This window comes from Primulina huaijiensis, chromosome 4 (genome assembly GCF_012295235.1).
Source record: "Primulina huaijiensis isolate GDHJ02 chromosome 4, ASM1229523v2, whole genome shotgun sequence".
Taxonomy (NCBI): Eukaryota; Viridiplantae; Streptophyta; class Magnoliopsida; order Lamiales; family Gesneriaceae; genus Primulina; species Primulina huaijiensis.
In genome coordinates, this window is record NC_133309.1 from 163,242 (window position 1) to 186,410 (window position 23,169).

Here is a 23,169-nt window from a genome sequence, read left to right on the forward strand (position 1 = left end):
CTAATCGAACAGCCAACACGTACACACTTCTTGGCCACATCAACACCACGAGCATGCATGCATCAATGAGAAGCTAGCTCTATATATACCTGCCACTCTTTGGAGCACAAAATGAACTCTTCACAAAGACGCTTTCTCGTAAACAATCAGTACAAGTAAATAAAGGTGAAATTGGATTCCCTATCAATACTATAACTCGATATTAAATATTACTGACAATCTTGCATAGTGATGTTAATATCAAGGGAATTGGAGTCTGGAAATCCCAAAAATAGAAAATTAACGACGCAAAAAGTAAAACACCATTCCTGATGCCTCTTGACTAAATTTTGATGCTAAAATAATCTGGATCAAAATGGTGCAATCTCACATATCCATCTTCACCTCCACTTGAGAAACTATAGACAGAATCAGACCATGAGCCAAAAAAAAAAAAGCATTAAACGTAGCACAGATATTTTGGGAGGGCCAAACAAATGTAAAATCAGTAATTAGCAGGGGATGTCAAAGCAAATATTCAGTAGAAACTGTTACGATCAGAAAATCACACACAGAAGAAGTGATATAACAGTAAGTAAATGGAATAATATATTAAATGAGAAATGGAAACCCAGAGTTTAGATGCTCTGTACAACAATTCTCTCCCTAGCCAAATGCTAGTGATCACTCAGCAACAATATAACTGAATACTCTCTCCTCTCTTCTAACTCCTATTTAAATCCCCCTCCCACATCACGTGTTTTTCCCTTTGTTCCTTCTGGTATACACATTTACTATTTTGGGTTTCTCACTGTTTATCTTGCTTGGGCCTTTTGCTGTCTCTGGGCCCAATGGACCCAAGTCCCCCACACATGAAGTTGGGCTCGTAACAATACCGGCCTCCTCAAAAATCGCCTTGTCCTCAAGGCGAAAATCAGGAAATTGCTTCTGGAAATCTTCGAAGTTTTCCCATGTAGCTTCTTCTGCAGACCTTCCTTTCCATCCCACGAGAATCTGTTTACAGGGTTGTCCGGATACCTCTTTAGTTCTCCCTGCTAAAATCATGTCAGGCTCAAAAGTCAAGAATAAATCAGTGTCCAACTCCTCAGGTAATTTGATCTCAATATCAGAGTTGCCAACTGCTCTTTTTAAGCATGAAACATGGAAAACAGGATGCACCCTCGACCCTTCTGGTAACTGCAACCGGTAAGCAACTGATCCTACCTTTTTCTTGACCTTAAACGGCCCATAAAACCTGTTAGATAATTTCTGCGCAACTCGGGAGCAAACTGAACTCTGTCGATGTGGACGCAACTTCAAATATACCATGTCCCCTTCCTGAAAATGAACGTCTCTTCTTTTTTTGTTAGCGTACTTTGTCATGTGTTGCTGGGCTCTTTCCAGATTATACTTGAGCTGCCGTAAAAGCTCATCTCTATCCCCCAATGCTTGTGACACTGCTGCCACCTGCGTTTCTCCCGGAGTAAACCTAATAATACTCGGGGGTTTGCGTCCATACACCACTTCAAATGGGGTCATCCCTGCTGATGTTTGATAAGAAGTATTGTACCAGTATTCTGCCCAATGTAGCCACTGAGCCCACCCTTTTGGTTGCTCTGAACAGAAACAACGTAAGTAGGTCTCAACACACTTATTCAGCGCTTCACTCTGCCCATCGGTTTCAGGATGATATTCTGTGCTCATTTTCAGTACGGTCCCCTGGAGCCTGAAAATTTCTGACCAAAAAAAACTCATAAACACAGGGTCCCTGTCACTCACAATCGTCTTTGGAATCCCATGTAATTTCACAATCTGTTTGATAAACACCTCAGCCACTGTACTCGCTTTGTAGGGGTGTTTCAATAGCAAAAAATGCCCATACTTGGACAGCCTATCAATTACAACCAGTATCACATCATACCCTTGAGACTTGGGAAGCCCCGTAATAAAATCCATGGCCAAGTCTTCCCAAATTATCTCTGGTAGTGTCAACGGCTGCAGTAATCCTGCGGGTTTGGTGGCCTCATATTTCTGTTGTTGACAGATTGCACACCTAGCCACAAAGTTACTTACGTCTTTCTTCATCCCCTTCCAATAGAAATTGCTTGCCACTCTTTTATATGTGCGAAATGCCCCGGCATGACCCCCAATTGGGGTGCTATGGAACTCGTTTAACAATATTGGAACCCATTTCGAGGATTGCGGAACCACTAATCTGCCTTTGTGCAACAAACACCCATTGACTAATGTGTAACGGTTGCTGCCCTCATCCCCCTCTCGGATGTTGCCAATGACCTTCCTCAACTCTTGATCCTCGCCAACTGCTTTATTAAGCTCATCTATCTCAATCCATTCTGCTCTTGTTATGGCCATCAAATCCCCCGTGTCCTCTCTGCGTGACAGAGCATCAGCTGCCCCATTATCTGCCCCCGATTTATGTTTAATCTCAAACTCGTAACCAAGTAGCTTGGCCAACCAATACTGTTGGTCAGGGGTGGTAATTCGCTGCTGTAATAGACCTCTTAGTGGTTTATGATCCGTGATCACCGTAAATTTGCGCCCCAAAAGATAATGGCGCCAATGTTGCACCGCTAATACCAAGGCCATCAATTCTCGCTCATAAGTGGACCTTGTTAATGCCTTACCGGCCAGCGCCTTACTGTAGTAGGCAATGGGTCTGCTTGCTTGAGCCAATACCGCCCCTAATCCACCTCCTGATGCATCACATTCCACCGTAAATTCTTTGTCAAAATCGGGCATGTTTAGAACGGGAGCCGTGCTAAGAGCCTCTTGAAGCTTGATAAAAGCCTTATCTGCCATGTCATTCCATGAAAAATTATTTTTCTTTAACTGATCCGTGAGTGGTTTAGCAATCTTCCCATAATCCCTAATGAACTTTCTGTAATATCCCGTCAACCCCAGAAATCCTCTCAAGCCCTTTGTATTCTTTGGTCTTGGCCAGTGACTAACACTAGCTATCTTTTCAGGATCCACCATCACCCCCTGGCCAGTGATAATATGTCACAAATATCCCACTTGTTTCAACCCGAATTGGCACTTCTTTTTATTCAGAACCAAACGGTTGCACAGCAGCACATCGAGTATCGTCTGAACATGCCTCAAGTGTTCTTCACACCCCTTACTATAAATCAGAATGTCATCGAAAAAAACCAGAACAAATTTCCTCAGATAAGGTCGGAATACCTCGTTCATTGTGGCTTGGAACGTAGCTGGGGCGTTCTTTAACCCAAAGGGCATTACCTTGAATTCATAATGCCCGTCGTGAGTTCGAAATGCTGTTTTTGGAATGTCCTCCGGTCGTACCCGAATCTGATGATACCCCGATCTGAGATCCAACTTTGAAAAGTATTTAGCACCGTGCAGCTCATCGAACAACTCCTCAACTACTGGGATGGGGTATTTATCTGAGATGGTGATCTCATTCAAGGCTCTGTAATCCACACAAAACCGCCAACTGCCATCCTTCTTTTTGACCAAAATGACAGGGCTAGAGTACGGGCTGCCACTAGGTTGTATAACCCCTGATTTGAGCATATCTCGCACCATTCGTTCTATCTCATCTTTTTGGTGATGGGCGTATCGATATGGCCGTACTGATACCGGACCACACCCCTCTTTGATGTTAATGACATGATCTTGTAGTCGGCGAGGGGGTAATTCGGTGGGTTCTTGAAACACTTCTCCATATTCAGCGATGAGACTGTCAATCGCCCCACTGTATCTCCCTTGCTCTATACTCAGCTCGTTCAGCTCATTGTCCTCCCACTTCAACAACACCGCCCCACTGAATTCTACTTCTCGCATCTTAGCAATCGATTTTTTGAGATACCACGGCTCTACTGAGTGTCGGGTCTCCCCTTAGAACCACCAGCTGCCCTTGCCACGTAAACCTCATCTCCATATTGGCCCAATTCAGCATGACATCTCCTAATGTTCTGAGCCAGTCAACTCCCAGAATGAGATCAAGCTCACCCAATTCAAACAAATACCCCTCAATGCGTATCTGGCAGAGCCCCAAATCCACCTCCACTTCCTTACACAACCCCTGACACGCAACGCGGCCCCCATCTCCCAGACACACACAAAACCTCACTTCCTCATCCACTTTAATTCCCAAATCAGTGATCAACCGTCTCGAGATGAAGTTGTGGCTCGCTCCACTGTCAACCATCACTACCACTCCCCGTCCCGCTATCTTTGCTTTCATTTTTAATGTTTGAGGCTGGTTAATTCCGCTGACCGAGTACAAGGGTAGCTCCAGAGTATTGTACTCAGTAATTGGAACACCCGGCCAGGCTTCCACTTCACACCCCTGACTGTGAATCTCTTCTCCCGCTGTCCCCTGCTCCTCGTCTCCTTCTCCCCCATCCTCCTCCGCAAGAACAGTCACCCTCAAACTTTTGTTTGCACATTTGTGCAGTGGGTGGTATGGCTCCCCACATTTGAAGCACAACCCATTCTCCCTCCTATGCAAATATTCTTGATGCGATATGATTCGGCCCTCACGATTTTTTGGTGCTGATGCTTTTATGATACCCCCACTGTTCCCACTTGGGTTTGATCGCGACCCACCTCCGTAATTAGTCGGAGTGAAAGGTCTGTGCCGGTATCCTTCTCCTGAACCTGTCGCTCTCGCGCTAATACGCGATTGTGGATTACCGGATGGGTAATCCTTTTCAGTGGACTGGGCCTGAGTGGCCCAACTCACATTAAAGGGCCCTTTCTGTTCCAGATCCGAGCCAAGCCCAGATCGACTTCGGCCACGATCCATCACCTTCCCACACAACTCTACTTCTAATCCCCTCGCCAACAGCATCGCACGATCCACCGTCCGCGGATTGTGAACAATCATCCGCCTCCGAATCTCCTCCCGCAACCCGCTCATAAAGTAACCCAGACACTGGTCTTCTGGAACGTCTCCCACCTGGGCAACCAACACCTCAAAGCGCTCAATATAGGTGTCGATCGGTTGTTGTCCCTGTTTCAGTGAGGCCAGCAGCTCAAATGGATTAGCCTCGTACCCGCCGTACCTCTTGATTAATTCTTCAGCAAACCGGTCCCAGTTCATGTTGGGAATTCTCACCTTCATCCAGCGGAACCAATGGATTGTGGCTCCCTGCATACAGATGTAAGCCAATTTGAGCCTACATCCGATCGGGGTGTCATGCACATCGAAATATTGCTCTACTTTCCCCAGCCAGCCCATCGGGTCTTCTCCTTCGAACACAGGTAATTCAATCCTCCTTAGGGCCATCCTCATCTCTTCTGTAATTACTTCACGCCCTCCACCTTCGGGGGCCCCCGCACTCCTCTCCTTCTCTGGTTGATCATATTGACCGTGAGTATTGTCTCCTCCTTGTTGTTTCATTAACTGCTCCATCAGCACCCCCAGTTCACTGAGGCTTCCGAGAGTTTGGTCGAGTTTCTCCAGCCTGCCTTGCACTTGTATCATGCTCTCCTGCAATCCATTCACAGAGCGTTCCATGATTTCAAACTTTGTGTCACTTCTGGTGCTGGCCATCGTCTTCGATCGTCCCTCGTATCCGGCAGGTCGGACCAATGTTACGATCAGAAAATCACACACAGAAGAAGTGATATAACAGTAAGTAAATGGAATAGTATATTAAATGAGAAATGGAAACCCAGAGTTTAGATGCTCTGTACAACAATTCTCTCCCTAGCCAAATGCTAGTGATCACTCAGCAACAATATAACTGAATACTCTCTCCTCTCTTCTAACTCCTATTTAAATCCCCCCTCCCACATCACGTGTTTTTCCCTTTGTTCCTTCTGGTATACACATTTACTATTTTGGGTTTCTCACTGTTTATCTTGCTTGGGCCTTTTGCTGTCTCTGGGCCCAATGGACCCAAGTCCCCCACACATGAAGTTGGGCTCGTAACAGAAACACAGAGAAAAACATAACAAACCTAAAAATTTGTTTTGCACTGAACTTGTACTAAAACCTTAAACCTGCTTAACAAGGTCAGATTTTTCTTTATTTTTCTCCATCGCTAATTGATTTTTGGAATCGTTCAGTTTGGGTTGGCCTCATCAATTGGGATAGGGGGTCTACCAGTTGAACAAACTAATAATCTTATGGAATTATTAGACATAACCCATAAGTCATTGTTAATTGCGACCAATGACAATAAAGGAAAAAAGGATAAGAAGAAAGGGGAAAAGTAGAAGGATAGCAACTGAAGGATAATATGTGAAGAAGCATACATGACAATGAAAATATCTAGAGCATGCAAAATCGTAGATCAGGATATGGAAGATCATTCCGAAAAAAAAAATTATAACAGGTTTAATATATAAAACAGTCACTATTTTTATTTTACTATTTATATGCGACCTGAAACTGTGGATTTTTCGAGTGGAATAAGCAGGTTTCCAGTAGACCATTAACATGCAGCGGGAGCTCAAACAAGAAGTATTAGCAAGGGAATAGGATTCAAATCTCACCTTTTCCCATCTGGATTAAAAGCCAATGCATTTATCGGTCCAAAATGACCTTTTACACCTCCGATTTCCTCTTGAAGGATCTAAACACAGTGCAAGTGGAGAACAAAAATTTCATTAGAGACATGTACATCCTCATTCTTCATCTGCATTACATGTTTAGATTCAAACATCAAAAGAATGATATCACCTTGTGATAAAACTTGGCCTCAAATTTTCCAGCACGATGATCAGTGGTGGTGACAGCAGATGCATCCTGACCACCGCCAAGGACAACCTAAGAAACCCATGAAACAAACGAAATCAAAAGAAAGTGAATGCCCAATTAACGCATGTTGGTAGCCATATCTCAAAGCTGCAAGTTTCATCTGCATCTGCGAGTAATGAACTAAGAACACATAAAATCTAAGTCAAATAACGGCCAAAATTGACGACTGCACTAGATGGTCCACTCTATGGCAGCACTTACATGGTCAAGAAGTGGAGACATCGTAACTGCGTTGACTGGTCGCTCAGTCACATAGGTCTTGATGAGTGTCAGCGTCCTTGTATCCCAAAGCTAATAAATGAGTATCAATCAGTTATCAACATTGAAAATAGTATACATGTGGGGGGTGCACCATTAGATAAAAAGATGGAAGGAGACAAAAAGACTAGCATACCTTCGCTGATTTGTCTAGAGAACCGGTCAGGAAATGTGAACTATCAGCTGACTTTGAAAGAGATGTAATAGCTCTTTTGTGGCCATCCTCCTTGTCAGACTCCTCAAGTAATTTCCCTGTCTGCAGTTTAAAAAGGGAAAAAAGTAATTGGCTGCATATTGTTCAAAGAAGTATCTTTGAAAGTAACAATATGCAAACAAAACTTTGAAGAGGAATTGATCTCTTGGCATTACTTTTCTGCAGTATATTTTGATTTATCATCACAAACTATAGATTTCATATAAATCAGACATCTTCAGGAGAAAACAACCTCAGAATCCCAAATTCGTATTACTGAATCTTCGCCAGCACTAACGACAGTCTTGTTCAGAGGTCCCCAAACTGCTCTGTTAATTCTTCCTGTGGGTCCCTTGAGAACGAGAATGGATTCGCCAGTTTCTGCATTTCCACAGAAGTATAAGTTTTCCAGTTAATCACTAAAGTTTGTTTGGAAAACACCAAAGATGTGAGCCTTAATAAAAAAATAAGAACTATACACTCACGATCATCAGGGTCTCTTGCAATTCGTTTCATGTGAATAGCAGATGGCAATCCCATGAAAGGATCGGTCGTTATAACTGCAAGCTTATCACCAACTGCAAAATCAACAGATCTAGCGGGTGAATCAAAGTTGAATGTGAAAAATGGAGTTCCTGTTTGGACATTCCATAGCTTTGCGGTCTGATCCGCACTTCCAGTGATAAGCCTGGTTGAATCCCCTACAGATAAGAGAAATAATATTTCACCGTGTCTCACATTACACCAATAACTTCTCTTAAATCAGTTTGGTATCTCTAGCTGAACAAATGATATAGAATACTATCCAGCTGAAGAAGAAATATGGGCCTTCTCTCAGTATATGGAAATGTCATCAAATACAATATAAGTACCACACCTCTCTATCTAGTTCTTGTGTTCCACTTATTTCAAGATGTATATAGCATATACACTCAAGTACATGTGGGTGACTAAGACAGCGATTAGGCAATGAAAGACTTGGTGAGCAAATATGCCCAGTTGAATAACTAACTCTCCATCACACCTGGCTTAAAAGTTATCATAATGGTACTTTAATAAATAGCAAGTATATTAAATTTTCCCAGTAAATGTCTTGAAACTCAAACTGCATTTGCGTGCATCTGAGCTTTTTGATGTGTATCAAGTACTTCCTACATTCCTTCCCAACACATATACAATTGCTCATAATCGAGATCCAAGAATACCCAACTTGAAAATCCCCGAAAACAGTCAACTTTCAACAAATCACTCTTACTCTCTCACCCTTGTGTACTCGCTTACAAGAAAATCGAAAAAGGCATACAAAATACAACACAATGTAAAAAGCGACAGAAGTAGAGAGAGACTAATAACTAACTGGATACATCACAGGACCAAACAGCCCCGTTGTGGCCACGGTAAGTGCCGAGGCGCTCTCCATTATCGGCAAACCACACAGTGGGATTGTGGTCTTTAGCGCACGAGAAGAGCAAATCCCCCTCCCTGTTGTACTTCAGAAATGTTAGAGGCCTCTCGTGACCTTTCATCAGTATTGGCCTCATATTTATTCGTTCAAATTTCAATTGCTGCAAAAATGAGAAATTTTAAACAAAAAACCAAACCCTAATAGTTGAGATTTATCGTATGATGGCTTGATCTAATACCCCAAAGTTGGACATCACTATTTCTAAATCTTAAGTTGTCGTTTACAAAAAGTTGTCATTAATTAATCGCCAATGTAAACAACCCCCAATTTATATTAGTATGCACAAGTACAAGTTCAAGCTAAAACTGAATAAATATCCTAATCAACATTACGAAAACAATACATTTAGCCTTTCATATGATGTAGTATACCTTGAACTTGTTTCTAGACACGAAATTACAACATTCAAAATATAGCAACAAACATATAAGATTCAAACTCTCATAGTTAGAGCAATATAAATTCAAACAAACGAAACAACAAAAAAACCGAAAAAAAGGGTAGAAATTTATTAGAGTTCTCGACAATACCTCAGGAATGGCCTAAATGGATCCAGAAAATGCTCGATCCTTCGATTCCTATTGCTCAACAATCCCAAATGAAAGCAGCGAGCAGCGAGCAATTGGAGAGATTGGGGGGGTTTACTTTTAGGAATGAAGAAGGTTTTGGGCTTGTAATCGACAGCAGGCCCATTTACTACCTAAACTTCACTATTTTGTTTCAATTAAAAACCTCGATTAAAATTTTGCAGAAAATAAAATGATTACAACTTCTGTGACTGTGCCATATTGCATTTTGATTAATGAGAATAATAATAATACTTTTTTATTTTCATACACATTTTTCATATGTAGTGCACGGAAATAGAAAATGGGAAATGTATTTTTATGTATGTCTTTAGACACTCGTATAGTTTAAACACTTGGAAAGTTCGATGGATGGTTGTTCGGTACAATCATCATATAATTATCCATATGTATGATTGAACATCTCTATGTCATTACCATAAAACACGGTACACAACATCACAGATGCTAGTCTCAAGCTCAAGCGGTCTTTTTCCTTATTTTTAGGCGGCTGATTCGACTAGGAACGAATTAGAATATACAGTATTTACAAATAAGTTTCAAGATCGAAGTATGATTTATTTGTATTAAAGTATAATCAGGAACTTTATCAATGTCGATTGCATAGTTATACAGATAAAGTGAAATGAAACCATGAAATATAAATTATATTAAAATAAAGACTGTTAATTATAACCGAGTCGATAAATTCTCTAGTCTAACAGATAGGTGTAAATACACCCAGCACCAACTTGATCGAAAAATGTAGACGTGACTTCAAAATTTGATTGATAGTTATAATTTTCTAAGCTAATAAACTCATCAAAAATTGAAGATAAATGATGAAAAAAATACATAAATAAACTCCACACATTATTATATATTTACAAATCACTAGAGATTCACATATTATGAAATTACAATAAAATATGCTGAAATCTAGAATGAATAATATTTTAACCATCAGAGACTATTAATTTATAAAATATTAAACTATAGAGCTTTAAATATATAACATAACATGATTCATTTGGACAAGTACTTATAAAACGTTTTTATAAGAATGTTTTTTACAAAATTTTATAGAATGTTTTAAAATATGTTTCAACAATAAATATGTATTTAGACAACTATCTTGTAAACAAATTTACAATTAAAAAATAATACATTTTGTTTTCTATCATTTTTTTAAATTCTATAAACATCAAAAAACATATATAACTGTTTTTAAAAACTATATTTGAACAAAAAAAGAAATTTGTACGAACACATATTTTAAATTTTTTTTCACTTTTAAAATACTTATCCAAAGACTATATATGTTTTGAAAAATATTTTAACTATTAATGAACTTATCATATACTTTTACTCGAAAAGGAAAAACCAAATAATAAAGCCATTCACACACACGCTTTTACCTTGTAAAGAAAAACCAAATGTTTTAATCTGAAAGTCTTTTGAACAAAGGATCATATTCATACTGCAGCCTAAATTTGAAGAACATAAATTCGTAATATTCACTATAAACTCCATATGTTCACAAAGATATTCTACCTCAATAACCAATAAAATCATTTATATTAAAATATGACTTTTTTGGCGGGTATAGAGTCAAGTAACATGCTAGAAATTTCATCTGAAGACTTGGTACTAATTGCAAGCTATTACATTTCGTTACAAAAACAACAATAAATCAATTTACTATAAACAAAAAAAATAGAGAACAAAAGAAAATTTGACCACTCAGTCACAAGCATCGCCATCTGAAGAATGAGACCGAATGAATCAGCCTCGACAGCAACAGACAGCAAGAATATGATCTTACTCAAAACCATGTTTTTGTCTCGTACAGACAAGCAGAAAGAAATAATCGTGGTCAACGCAGCAAGCTAAAGCAAGTCCAATAGAGGCTCCTGGGATATCATTTGGCTGGATGATCCAACCCGCCCTTCATTTCCCCTCCCACGTCCTCTAACTTTACCAACAGCCGCCGCGGGAGGAGGAGCAAGTCTTGGTGCAACTTTCTCATTCTTGTTAGTAGCAAAGATCGATCCCAAATCTGCAGCTCTATCCAAGGATGAACCGATGACTGAAATTCCATGATTTTGTTTCATAAACCCGAGTGAATTCTGTGAATTTGGGCCACCACCACTAAGATTACCTACATTTTCCAGTTTACTACTTCCTTGATTCTGTCTATAAATCTCGGAAGAAGATTGCAAGCTGGACACCCAAGAAGCAGATTGCATGCTCAAACCATTGGTAGCTGCACTATTGCTGAGACCATAATTGTTAGCTGTAGATGTTGTGGTGCCATTGTTTAAAGAGCTTAAGACACTTGAAGAGCCACTAGCCTGTGGTGGCCAGTTAGCAAAAGGATCGATTGTATCCAAACTTGAATTTGGTGATGCACCTTTGTTTACCTTTACGTTTTCTATATCACCGAATTGAGTTGTAACACGCGATAAAGATCGAGGAGGCCACTCAACATCAACTGCAGGACATGAAGATTGTGGTTCCTGAGCAGAGGCGATAGATGATGTTGAGGGCATGGAATATCTCGAGTTGACTTGAACAGGCTGACTTTGTATCAAAGGCTGTGTGTTTTTTGATGGCATGGTTATAGACTGGATGGCCATTGGAGCTACTCTAGCAGGCAACCAATCTTCATCCCACGATGAACTGCGCTTTGGAACAGATGGGATATTGGAAGCAGTTTTATTCATTTGTCCTGATGGATGCCCCTCAGGTTCAGGCAATGTTCTTACTTCTGAGATTCCAGCATCTGTCAAAGTTACTCCTCTCTTTTCTTCAATTTTCCTGTGCAGCAGCAACAGGCAAATTGATTTCTGGTGAGGGATGATATCACAAACACATTTAAAAAGAATGTTGGTAACTGAAGTAAATGTAACATCATATATGCTTAACGAAAATAACAGGAACCAACATAGCTACCACCAAGGAAAGAGATGCTACCTCAGTGCATCCTTCACAAAAAGCATATACTTCGCGAACTGCTGAACATTTAGTTGCTGAGTAATGAGAAGAGGTATGAGCAATGGAAGAACAAACTCAGCCACGAATTCAATGCCAAACTGGTAGAAAGAAACAAAAGAAGCCACTGTAAGTTCAGAGCAGGAGATAAAGTGGCCATGAAAACCAATCGTACTGCCAACTTGGTTAAAACATCACAAACCTGCTTCAAAATTGAGTTTGCAACCCCGAGGGTACACATCAGTGTAGGAGCAGAATGATCAACAGCAGTACACTGCTGGATAGTTTGCAAGATATCTAAAACAGATTTCTTATCCAGTATGCGAACCATGTCGCTAAAGCATAAAAGAGCATTGACTCTCACCTGCAAACAGAATAAGATCAGGATAGACTGATCCCTTCTGGATAATTATAGGGAAGGAGTGGGAAAATCTAAGAAAAACAACAGAGAATTTCAGAACTTATCCAAACAAGAGAACACGTTGAGAATGCACAGACTAAGACGTTGACCTGTCTTTCGTTACAAAAAGAAAATAAATTACTTTATAGCCATCATAATAGCTCTTTACAACAATCAGCAAAGACTACAACAGTTCCCCTGCTTCCTCCAGCATCATATCACAATATCAAGGGTGAAACAATACCAATTATAAGATTCTTGAATGATCTTCAATAGTGCGATGGATTCTTCATCACGCCATTAATTAGTGAATTAAAATTACACCATTAATTAGTGAACGAAACACACAAGTACTGAGAAACTCTAAAGTAGTTATGGCCAGTGACTACCAAATAAGAACGACACAACACTAGCATGTGTAGAAATCTTATAGTCAGCATAGGCCTAATATGTGTGCTTACAAATATATCTCAATTTTTATTGGTAAAGAAAGAAACATAATAAGTTGGAGACATAGTTGTCATGTTACAGACTTTGAAGAACATTGAATTCTTTGTCAATCGTAAGTTGGAAACCTGAAATCAGAAATATCACGTACCGCGGCAACAGTTGTTTTAAGTGCCAAGCCGTGAACACGAGGCAACACAACCTGCTTGACCATCTGCAAGAGATAACTAAAGATATAATTAAGGAACAAACCTAAAACCAGATAATCCTTCTTAAATGCCGGGTCAATCTTAATCCAAGAACTAAGGTGTTGTATAAAATTTAACCTCAATTCACAAACCGTCTTCCGGATATTTTTCATAACTGTTTGCCAACCTATTTCCACTTAGATGACAAGGAACAAAACGGTGGGAAGAGAAAACTTGGAAATGGTATTTGGATAATATGCACTATCAATGTTGATGTAAGAAGCAGAGACTGATGTTGTAATACAGTTCTTTGAAAGTGTAGAAAGAACAGTAGTTATTAAGTAATTACTGAGAGGTGCCAATCGAACACAGCCTTAAATTTGCAAAAGTTCAAAAATCTTATGCCATCCAAATGAAGCAAAATAACAACTCTCCAAGTAGCACAAAATATGGAGAACTATCAACTAGAATATAACTATATACTACCTGAACATCCAGTTGTTTTGCAAGTAAGAGAGTCTTCTTGAGTACTTCCTCTTGCAAGCGGGCATCAGTATCATCATAAGCTCTAACAAGCATGGGTAACACATGTGAAATAAGGTGCTCCTGGCTAGCCTGTCAGATTAAAAAAATCCTGCCACAGATTCAAGCCTCAACTATAGAAACACAAGAAAATACTAGTTCAAGAACTGAAGATGGATTCTGACACTTTTGTTTCGAAGTTCAAATTTTCTGAACCACTGAAGCATTTAAGTTGGATACATAGAATGCATATAGACAATAATGGTTTCATTCTTAGAAAAGAAGAGTTCATTTCACACATAAAAAAAATCACATGCACTACCTAAAATGATCCATACGAGCCCCATTTTTTGTTATATAACATAACTCCATTAAATTTTTCTCAAAATTTAACACAACTATTCAATCCATACTCATGCATAAACAAGAATAAAATAAAACAAGAACAGATAAACTTTATAGCTTTATCTCTTCTTAGGAAATAATTGTCCCTCTGTCAACTTCGAAAAATTCAAATATGTTAGTAAACATTGTTCTTTTGAAATTGAGTATTATTCACTTATAGTCTTTCATGAAGAAAAAAAAATCTTACACCTAATTAACTGTTTTTGTTATTTTCTTTCAAGTTTCAACTATAGACAAATTTGTTAAATACTACATTAATTCAGAATATTGGTCTAATTTTATAAAATAGAAATGATTTTTATCCACCAATCACTCAATGATTATTCATCAAATTTGTAATATATTAACTATCATTAAAGAAAGCGGGTTCAGGTTTTTATGTATAAAAAAGTAGCTTATTATTATTTTGTTTCCAACTGCTTTTTTTTACCACTAAGGTAGTAACCATTCCATCATTTAGTTGTTGCAGATTCTCACTATATTTGTGTAAAGTGATAAAAATACCAACACACACCCAAAGCCAACTATGCAAATGGATGTCAGATAATATGCAACTGTGTCTAATTCCAAACAACTTTGAACACATAAACATGAAACGAAAGGCTTTCTCATTGTTCACATGAGTTATCCACAAACTTTGCTCAAATCTAAACTGGAGTAAAGGTTCTTCAGACAATTTCAAAACTCAGAGAAAAAATATTTTCATTACCTTGTTGATAATAAGCTCAGCATGCTTCACGAGAAGCAATAATGTCTCACCTGAGGCCGTATTCAAGACTGGAACAAGAGCTGGTAGGCTCGATATCTCAAAATCACTTTTATCCTACAGCAGTTTTAAGATACCGGCTTTCAGATTTGTAGAATTATAAATTATGCATGGTAAATATTAGGAAATCATCAGAGTGAATGATCCAATCATGGCATTAGATCAGATCACAGTCAACCATCTCATGCATAGTAAGAAGCAAAATGATATTTTTCATTCTAAACTAAAATCACTCACAATCATCTAATCACCAAGCACAATTAAGCACAAAAATATTATAGTTCATTTTATGCATATATTTAATATCGCATAATCAGTTATGAAAAGCATATAAATGCAGAATTAATCTGCCTAGCAGGCATAGTTCAAGTCTCACATGCTACAGTGAATATAATCAAGCCAAAGAGACTTCAGAGTACAATGTTGAAGTACCTGAGACTCTGCTATTGTAAGAACCATTGGCAGAATAATTGGCTGCATTACCAAGTTCCGAAGTTCTGCACAAAGCGGAGGGAGAACCTGCATAAATAATAATAGAAATGCAATTTAATTTACAGTACTTCTCTGTTCTCCTCAGGAGAAAGAAATACATTTTTTTATGAAATAAACAATCTCAGACCTTATACCGCAGTACACGGGAGTCAAAATCTTTCCACATGTCAGATAATGCTTTTAGAAAATCAGATTTCTGCATGTTGTCTCTCTCCTGCAAGCAATCAGAGATGTTTCTGGGTTTAATTTCATACAACTGTATAATGTAACAATAGAAAAAGCATGTCACAGATATGCAAGAGGAGGATTCCGTACAAGCATGTGATCCAGGAAGCGAAGAGCTCGCAACCTGGTGTCCTCCCGGAAAAAAGATGAACCTGCAATCAAGGAACGTGTATAGTAAAGTTATAGTCTACAGAGTACAAGAATCTCACTTATATCATACAACACAACTCTAAAATAACTTATTGAACGCGACGCAAAGTTCACTGAAGCGCTAGGGTATCCTGGAGCCTGAGACGCAAGGCGAAAGACGAAGCGAATGCTTTATCGAAGTAAAACGCATTTAGTATAAATTTTAAAATTAAATATATATAAAATGATTTATTCTATAATATTACATAAATTAAATATTTTTCACAAAGATAGCAAACATTAAAAATAAAAATTCATCAATAGACAATGCAGCGTAAATCATAACCAGAAAAAAACTTTCATCATCTAAAATTCATTACTAAGTCATAAATTCACAGTATATCAAGAAAAAAACTTCAAATATTTAAATCATCAAATTCCTCTTCGTCCTCCTCAACTATATCATTATCATTATCATCATCTTCCGAAACAATGATGAGTCATGAGTTTAGAAGAAATTTGATTAAAAATTTGCATAGAAGATTACTGTGTCATCTAAATAATCAAATTCATCTTCAACCTCTTCAACTATATCATCATCATTGGGAGAAGATTACATTAAAAGTTTGCATAGGAGACTTCTGAACTTTCTGATAAAAAAAGTCTTGTATAAGTAACAATAGGGATTTTTTTTATCCTTAAATAGACATAAACTTTGCTAATTGGGCTTCAAAATTAGTTGAGCTTGAGTTACTTTTTATTTACCTACAAAATATCAGTCCACTTCTTTAAAACGCACGCTTCTGCGCCTCTCAGATGCATCGCGCCTAGGCAGAGGCGCGCATTTTAAGTGCGCTTGTTTCAAGTGTCGCGCCTGGGTAACAACCCAGACGCAATGGGTGCGCCTGGCTGGGCTTGTCGCCTAGCCACAGCCAGACGCATGCTTTTAATAACATTTCAACACAACACAAAATAAAGCTACTAATCGTTTGTTCTCGATCATTTCAACTAAAAGTGAAACAAAGCACAACATCACACTTTTCTTTGCAACAAAGTTATTTAAACCATGTTATACGATCAAGTCCATGAATGGTAAAATGAAATTAAATTACGACAATTTTCTTTTGTTGATAGGAAACGAAATTATATTAATAAAGAAATAAAGGATATTAATTACGAAATTGCTGTAATATAAAAATTAAATTACAACAATTTTGACCGATACTAATTCATATAATAGCAAGAAGAAAAGCTTAAATTGATTAAGTTAAAAGAAATCAACGAAAATTTAATGTTTGATACTTGTATTTTTAAAATATTATATTATATATATTATATTATATAGTCGTATATTTATTCAATATGTCAAAGAATCGAGTTAAATAGTGGAAAATAACATTAACATATGATAATTTTTCATGATAATCATTTGAATTTTGATTGTATACACTTGCTATTGTTTAGTTCAACAAAATAATGCACTTAATCTCATATGTTCTAATAAATAAAAAGATTGTACTAAGATTTTTTCATCGTCGAAATTTTTATAATTTGAGTTGGATCTTTTCTAGTCTTACACCTTCACCAAAGTAGTTTTTCTTGCCCCTATTGTATACTAACAGCAGGACCCTAAGTAATAAGGGTGCATAACAATCTGTGTTTACTTAAGAGGCCATGATGGCTATTATAAGATTCTCTGACAATTTATGTAGTAATATATTTTAAGGTGAAATCACAATGAGGTGTAGAATTAGAATTAGCAAGGTTAATATATAGCAAAGACAAGAGGAAGGTAGTAGTGCAATTTCATATATTCACATACCAAAAGAGACCGGGTAGTTACTACAAAGGGATGCAGTAGTTTAATACATTGGTATAGATTATAACAGAAATTAACATACAGTAATAGATACAGATAAATATTCAAAGACATCCAAAACTACCACGAAGTATTCTTATTTACAGTACATTTTAAGAATAGAACACTTGGAATCTGAAAATTAGTTCTTATGACCTGCTCTCTCTTAGTGCAAAAAGATATTCAAATGGTCTTCCTCGTCCGAACAACACGCAACAAACAAAAGAAGGGAATTCGATTACCCTAATCTCGATTCAAAGATATCAAGAACAGACTTGAACAGACAAGGCACCATCAACCCTAACCTGTAAAATCCAACGCGGTTGGCCTCAAAGCTTCATTTGTAGAAAGCATCCTCAATAAATCAGGAACTAGCTCCTTTGGAATGGTGGAGAATGCCTCACTGGTTAGGTAAGTCAAGCTATTTGTATACTGCAGCAATAAGTAGGCCAGAAGTAATTAATCTCAAAGGAATGATTTGCTTATTAGAAAGAATTTTTCCAGCACGAAAAGCGACTCAGTTTTTTCGCAAATAAATAAAATATATAAATGCATCGAGATTAGTTTCACTAGGTTAATAATTTTCCAAAATTTGTTTTGTTTTTTTAACTGAAACTAAAATGTTTGGCACCTACGGTCTAATAAATTTCATCACAACTGCCTTAAATCGGTGAAAAATTACGGAATTGATGCAGAAACAAGTCAATAATTCTTTGGGTATTAGTGGCTACCTTAACTAGCCAAACTCAATAAGAACAAGACGGTGTGGACCAATGCTAGTAACAAGAGGAAATTGGTTTAAAATAAAAAATTCAAATAATAGTGACAAAAAAAGTAAGAAATCTGTATACATATGCTTCCATATTCAGTATTTCAAGCTAAATACAAAAACCTATTGGTCACCCATAAGTCCATTTAAGACCCTATCATTGTCGTGATTGTGTTCCGCAAAATTAAATATTCCAAAACATAGCTGAAAGCTCCCATCTTATCTCTCAACAGGAGCACAGAACTTTTTATCAAACTCACTACATCTAATCCTAAATCAAAAGACAAATGTGAAGATGTTTTGATGTCTTATTGACAGAAAACAGAGAACACGAGCATATACTTCAGGAAAAGGAACAAATCAAAAGAATTAAGAATTACAACATAAAATCTGCATTAGTAATGAAATGGACGCAAAAAATGGCCAAGGAGATGAGACTCAAAACATTCAACTTGTCCAGACATAACAAACACAAGAAGATCATTCAGTAGTGTAGCATAATAAAATTAAAAAGAAAGAACAAGAAAATACCATCTTCACATTGTTGTGACAATCAAATAATGGCTTCCGAGCTATCAAGTGGTAAGCAAGGCATGCAAAGCTGAAAATATCAGATGCAGACCCAACTGAAGATGTTTTACTTCGAACCAATTCAGGGGCAGTGTAATTTATTGATGGCTGGAGGGGAAGAATAGAATCTTCTACATCATATTCCTGTTGAAAAAAAACCTGATCAGAATAAGATATTATACATTATTCACGTTCATAATTAACAAATTGACTCAAATATGTAATAATAACAAAAATGTGATTAGCAATGACTGGGAAAACATTGTGATCGACAAAATAGAACATTATCAAATGCCTTCAAAGCCTGACCCAAGTATGTGGATAGAATATAAATTCCTCACTCAAATGGTAGACAAAACTAGACACTCGTCTTGCTTAAGAAATTTTTCCAGATTTCAAGACCAGATAGCCTTCAACATGCTAGCTAGTTTGAAAAACTCAGAATTCTTTGTATGATATTTCCTCTCTGTCTCATTGACTCATAACATTTAGTTCTTAATTTTACTCGTTCATAAGAATCACCACAAAATACATATACACACGCCTGTGTGCTCGCACACATGCAAAGAATTTTCTTTTCTCAAAGAGGAAACAGAAAAATGCATGGTTATCCGGTATCCCTCAAATCACAGTGACAAAGACTATTACTCACAGCATAATGGAATGCCTGACTGTTGGCAGAATCAGTGGATGACTGATCAGTTGAAATTGTGAAACCAAAACCCCCAAGTTTCCAAGCTCCATTAGATGTTATGAGGACACTCTGTAATAGAAAAAACAAAAGTGAAGAAATCATCATCCAATATCTACATGCTGTTTAATACTTAAATTGAAAATAATACATAAGGCAATACATAGTTAGACACAAATATTAATTCATGTCGTGTGTGAGTGATGAGTCACTGACAAGAGCCGATAGTACATTAAATTGGCGCACCATTCCTTTTCTTCCCGTTAAGGTGCTCCCTCATAAATCATTACTCACTTGTTTTTTATTTCCAAAATTCACAAGGTCAATACAGAGAATGACAAGTGGATTTTTCTATTAAAACAAAGAGAAAAAAGAAGGCAAGAAAGAAAACGCGTGAAAATGTGAAAACAAAAATCACCTGGAGACCAAAAATCATACCTCGGGTGCCAAAGCCCTGTGGATAAGGCGTGCATTATTATGAAGGAAGTCCAACGTCTCTGCAATCTGGAGCAGACCATGTTTCACTTCCAGCAATCCCATTTCCTGCATGATGAAATAAATACAAATAATAGTATATCCTTTGATAGCTTTGGGACGAAAATATGAATAGGAAAAACCAGAATGTTGCTTTCTCCTAAATTTCAACAAGTATTAGTTGTTGATATCAGACAACTACTAGAATTATACTTGGTTGATTCAAGCAAGCCCTTAAAACAGATAAAATAAATTCAAATTAAAAGTTCCAAGGTGAAGAGCCCTGTGACACATTTTTCAAAGTCTACCTCCACGGTATCTCTAAAACATGCAGGGCATTAGGCATATGATGCTTGAAACATAGAGTGATCTATTTGACAATTTATGAACGTAAAAAGATATCAGAACAGGGAATTCCAATGGATGATCATAATTTTCTTTTTGCAATTACAGATCTCTAAGCTCCCCCCCCCCCCCCCCAAATCAAAGAAGCTTCCAATAGAAAATCCTGGTCGTGGTTGAGGCCTGGTTAGATGTTTTCCTACAGTAAGATTCCAAGGCCATCACGATTCACAATTTGCCCATTATTCATTGAAAGAACTACGGTTATCTTCGCGTATTACATTTTTCTAGTATCATTATTTCACAGAAGTAGCTGAAAGAAGCCAAATTGACAATCAATATCATCATATTTAATTGTGGAAGCTACAATAGTTCAAAGTGAAATCCAAGTTCATGCCAATAGAAGTCGGAACAAAAGCGTCAAGTTAAAAATTGAGTAGAATTACCATTCCCTTGAGATCCTTTGGCACCGCCGAAATATTCTCCACATTCCCCAGCGCGTTGGCGGCGGAAGCAAACAGAGGTTCGGTGACCATAGCCATGGCGTTTTTACTCTCATCCAAAGCCTGGACAACGTGCACCACACCAGGATGCCTCAACCTGACGAGCCGGGTCGCATCGGCCCGTATGACATCCAGAAACGCATCTTCGGCGGCTTTGGAAAGGCCAGCCCGCTGGCGCGCATCGGAGAGAGCTTTCTTATCCAAAACCCAGACGCAGACGGTGGGGTAGACTGATGGCGCATGGCCGTCACGCGACTTGGCGGAGTACAATTTCCAGGCGAGGGCGGGGCCGGCGGATCCGATCTGATCTAGGAGGACGTAGTCCTGAATGGGTCTAGGAAGACCGGTGACTTCTTGAACGGTTGTTTGGACAGTCTTCTCAATGACGGCAGATGCCTTGGCCAAGGCCTGCGTCAGGGTTTTCATGTTCAAGGACATTATAAATAATTAGGGTTTGTTTGATTTGGGGATAACTGGAGATGATCGGAGTCTCTGAGGACAGATCCCCCGGCCCTCTCTCTCTCTCTCTCTCTCTCTCTCTCTCGGTCTTTCTTCAATGTTTTATTTGGAAGGGTGTAATGATATTATCACTTCATCCCATCTCTAATATTCTATTTGAAGATTAAAATTTTAATTTCAAATAAATAATATTCCATCGTCTTCACAAATTGCTCAAAAGTAAAAATTAGAAGATTCGCAAACTATCAAATAAAATAGTTTAAACTCGAGTTTAATATCTCAAATACAAATTATTTACCCTTGGAAAGCTAGAAAAGTCGGCTTGATTGGTTTACCAGATTATTTCATTTGAATGTTACAACATTATTGTGAAATTATATTACTTTACTTCCAAATTTGAATTAATTAATATAATATAATTTTTTTGTACCAAATTATCACCACCAGCAAACTGAGTGTGAGTTGAGGGTGTTATGTTTTGGGCCGATGATCCTTGCCTACATTGTCGGGGTGTGTTTTAGATGCCGATGAATGATTGCCCACAATTTATTTGTCAAAATTCCTTTTACATACATTATTTCCTTCGACTTTACTGTGCTGTTATTAGTTTGGAATTGTGTGTGTGGGATCTTGGATGGTAAAAAATGAGAAGATTGCACTTTTTAAGTGGCTCGCACACCAAAATTTTATGTGCTGAATATTGTTCTGTCACGTCTACGCCATTGTTAAACGGTCATCTCCATGCATTAATTAACTGTTCATTTTGTGCCAAAAAAAAAAAAAAAAACAGAACTTGTAATGCTGCTCGGTTATGTCATAAAAGTTGTCAAAAGACGCACAAGAGTCTAACTTAATAATTCGTTGGTCTTTCATGCTAACTTCTCTTTGTTTTGCTTGACATATTTCCTTCTCGTTTGTTCTTTAAATCTATTTGTACATCAGAGATATACATTTCTTCTCAACTTTCAACATGGCTTCCATCGTTAGTGAAACAATTTGTATGTGTATCTGTACATATAAATTCAGCAATTTTTGTACTAATCACCTTAGATGATGGATAGATGGTGTTTTCTGCTTACTCATTGTTTATTCCCTGATGGTGACCGGATAAATCGGGTGCGAGCTTAGTGGACGATTACATCGAGTCGGGTTGATGAGCTGGAGATGGTTGCCCGAGCACCTGGACCTGCACTCTCAAGGGAGAAAGAACGTTAATGGGCGTCGGAAGATTCTCTGGCGTGACCACTCCGATGCTCAAGTCAGTGAAGAGTTTTAGATAATCTTGTAGTAAATGTTGTAAGCAATATGTAAGTGAATGAATGTTTTAAGTTTGAGCAAACCTGATATTTATAGCAAGAAAGTCAATGATGACCTTGTTTTCAGTGTCCACTTACTAATTATGGTAAGATGGTTGTCAATGCCCTACTTTCTGACAACTTCTCTGACACGCCAAATCCATATGATTCTGAGAGTAGTGATTACCAAAGTAAGGTATCTCATACTTGTGCACTCGAGTGCGGTGCTACTATCGCGATACTCCGGGTAGAAAGCCATTATCCGAAAACTTTTCTAGAAGCCCGGGCTTCTGGTAGCTCGAGGTATATGCCTGGCTGCTAAAAGCCCGGGGAGATGATGTCTCGGGCACATATTTGCCGGTTATCTGTCAGATTGACCCAAAACTTCTCATAACCTAATTCATGACCCGAGATCATCTGATACC

The 23,169-nt window shown here is 38.0% G+C and overlaps 2 protein-coding genes across 2 annotated transcripts; both read right to left on the bottom strand.

The window, feature by feature from the left end:
• Positions 1 to 160: 160 nt before the first annotated feature.
• Positions 161 to 9,375, bottom strand: LOC140975051 (eukaryotic translation initiation factor 3 subunit I-like). Its single transcript, XM_073438541.1, has 9 exons — positions 9,180 to 9,375; positions 8,542 to 8,749; positions 7,670 to 7,885; positions 7,438 to 7,565; positions 7,128 to 7,247; positions 6,935 to 7,024; positions 6,656 to 6,742; positions 6,469 to 6,548; positions 161 to 398 (listed from the first exon to the last, which is right to left on the bottom strand). The coding sequence occupies exons 2-9, from the start codon at positions 8,723 to 8,725 to the stop codon at positions 323 to 325; spliced, it is 981 nt and encodes a 326-aa protein (XP_073294642.1). The 5' UTR covers positions 8,726 to 8,749; positions 9,180 to 9,375; the 3' UTR covers positions 161 to 322.
• A 1,399-nt stretch (positions 9,376 to 10,774) lies between these two features.
• On the bottom strand, positions 10,775 to 21,573 carry LOC140975053 (SCY1-like protein 2 A). The gene is made up of 14 exons (XM_073438542.1): positions 20,934 to 21,573; positions 20,110 to 20,214; positions 19,633 to 19,743; positions 18,942 to 19,124; positions 17,947 to 18,073; positions 15,745 to 15,806; positions 15,557 to 15,643; positions 15,370 to 15,456; positions 14,881 to 14,994; positions 13,731 to 13,859; positions 13,208 to 13,270; positions 12,412 to 12,573; positions 12,192 to 12,310; positions 10,775 to 12,035 (listed from the first exon to the last, which is right to left on the bottom strand). The coding sequence occupies exons 1-14, from the start codon at positions 21,426 to 21,428 to the stop codon at positions 11,105 to 11,107; spliced, it is 2,775 nt and encodes a 924-aa protein (XP_073294643.1). The 5' UTR covers positions 21,429 to 21,573; the 3' UTR covers positions 10,775 to 11,104.
• Between the last annotated feature and the right edge of the window lie 1,596 nt (positions 21,574 to 23,169).

Coding starts and splice junctions, on each gene's coding strand:
- LOC140975051 (XM_073438541.1), bottom strand. CDS start 8,725: ATGAGGCCAATACTGATGAAAGGTCACGAGAGGCCTCTAACATTTCTG. Junction 6,743..6,934: donor TGTCTCCACTTCTTGACCAT/GTAAGTGCTGCC, acceptor TGGGTTTCTTAG/GTTGTCCTTGGCGGTGGTCA. Junction 399..6,468: donor TTTAATCCAGATGGGAAAAG/GTGAGATTTGAA, acceptor TTCTGTCTATAG/TTTCTCAAGTGGAGGTGAAG.
- LOC140975053 (XM_073438542.1), bottom strand. CDS start 21,428: ATGTCCTTGAACATGAAAACCCTGACGCAGGCCTTGGCCAAGGCATCT. Junction 18,074..18,941: donor GTCACAACAATGTGAAGATG/GTATTTTCTTGT, acceptor TTATTGCTGCAG/TATACAAATAGCTTGACTTA. Junction 15,457..15,556: donor CCCGTGTACTGCGGTATAAG/GTCTGAGATTGT, acceptor TTATTTATGCAG/GTTCTCCCTCCGCTTTGTGC.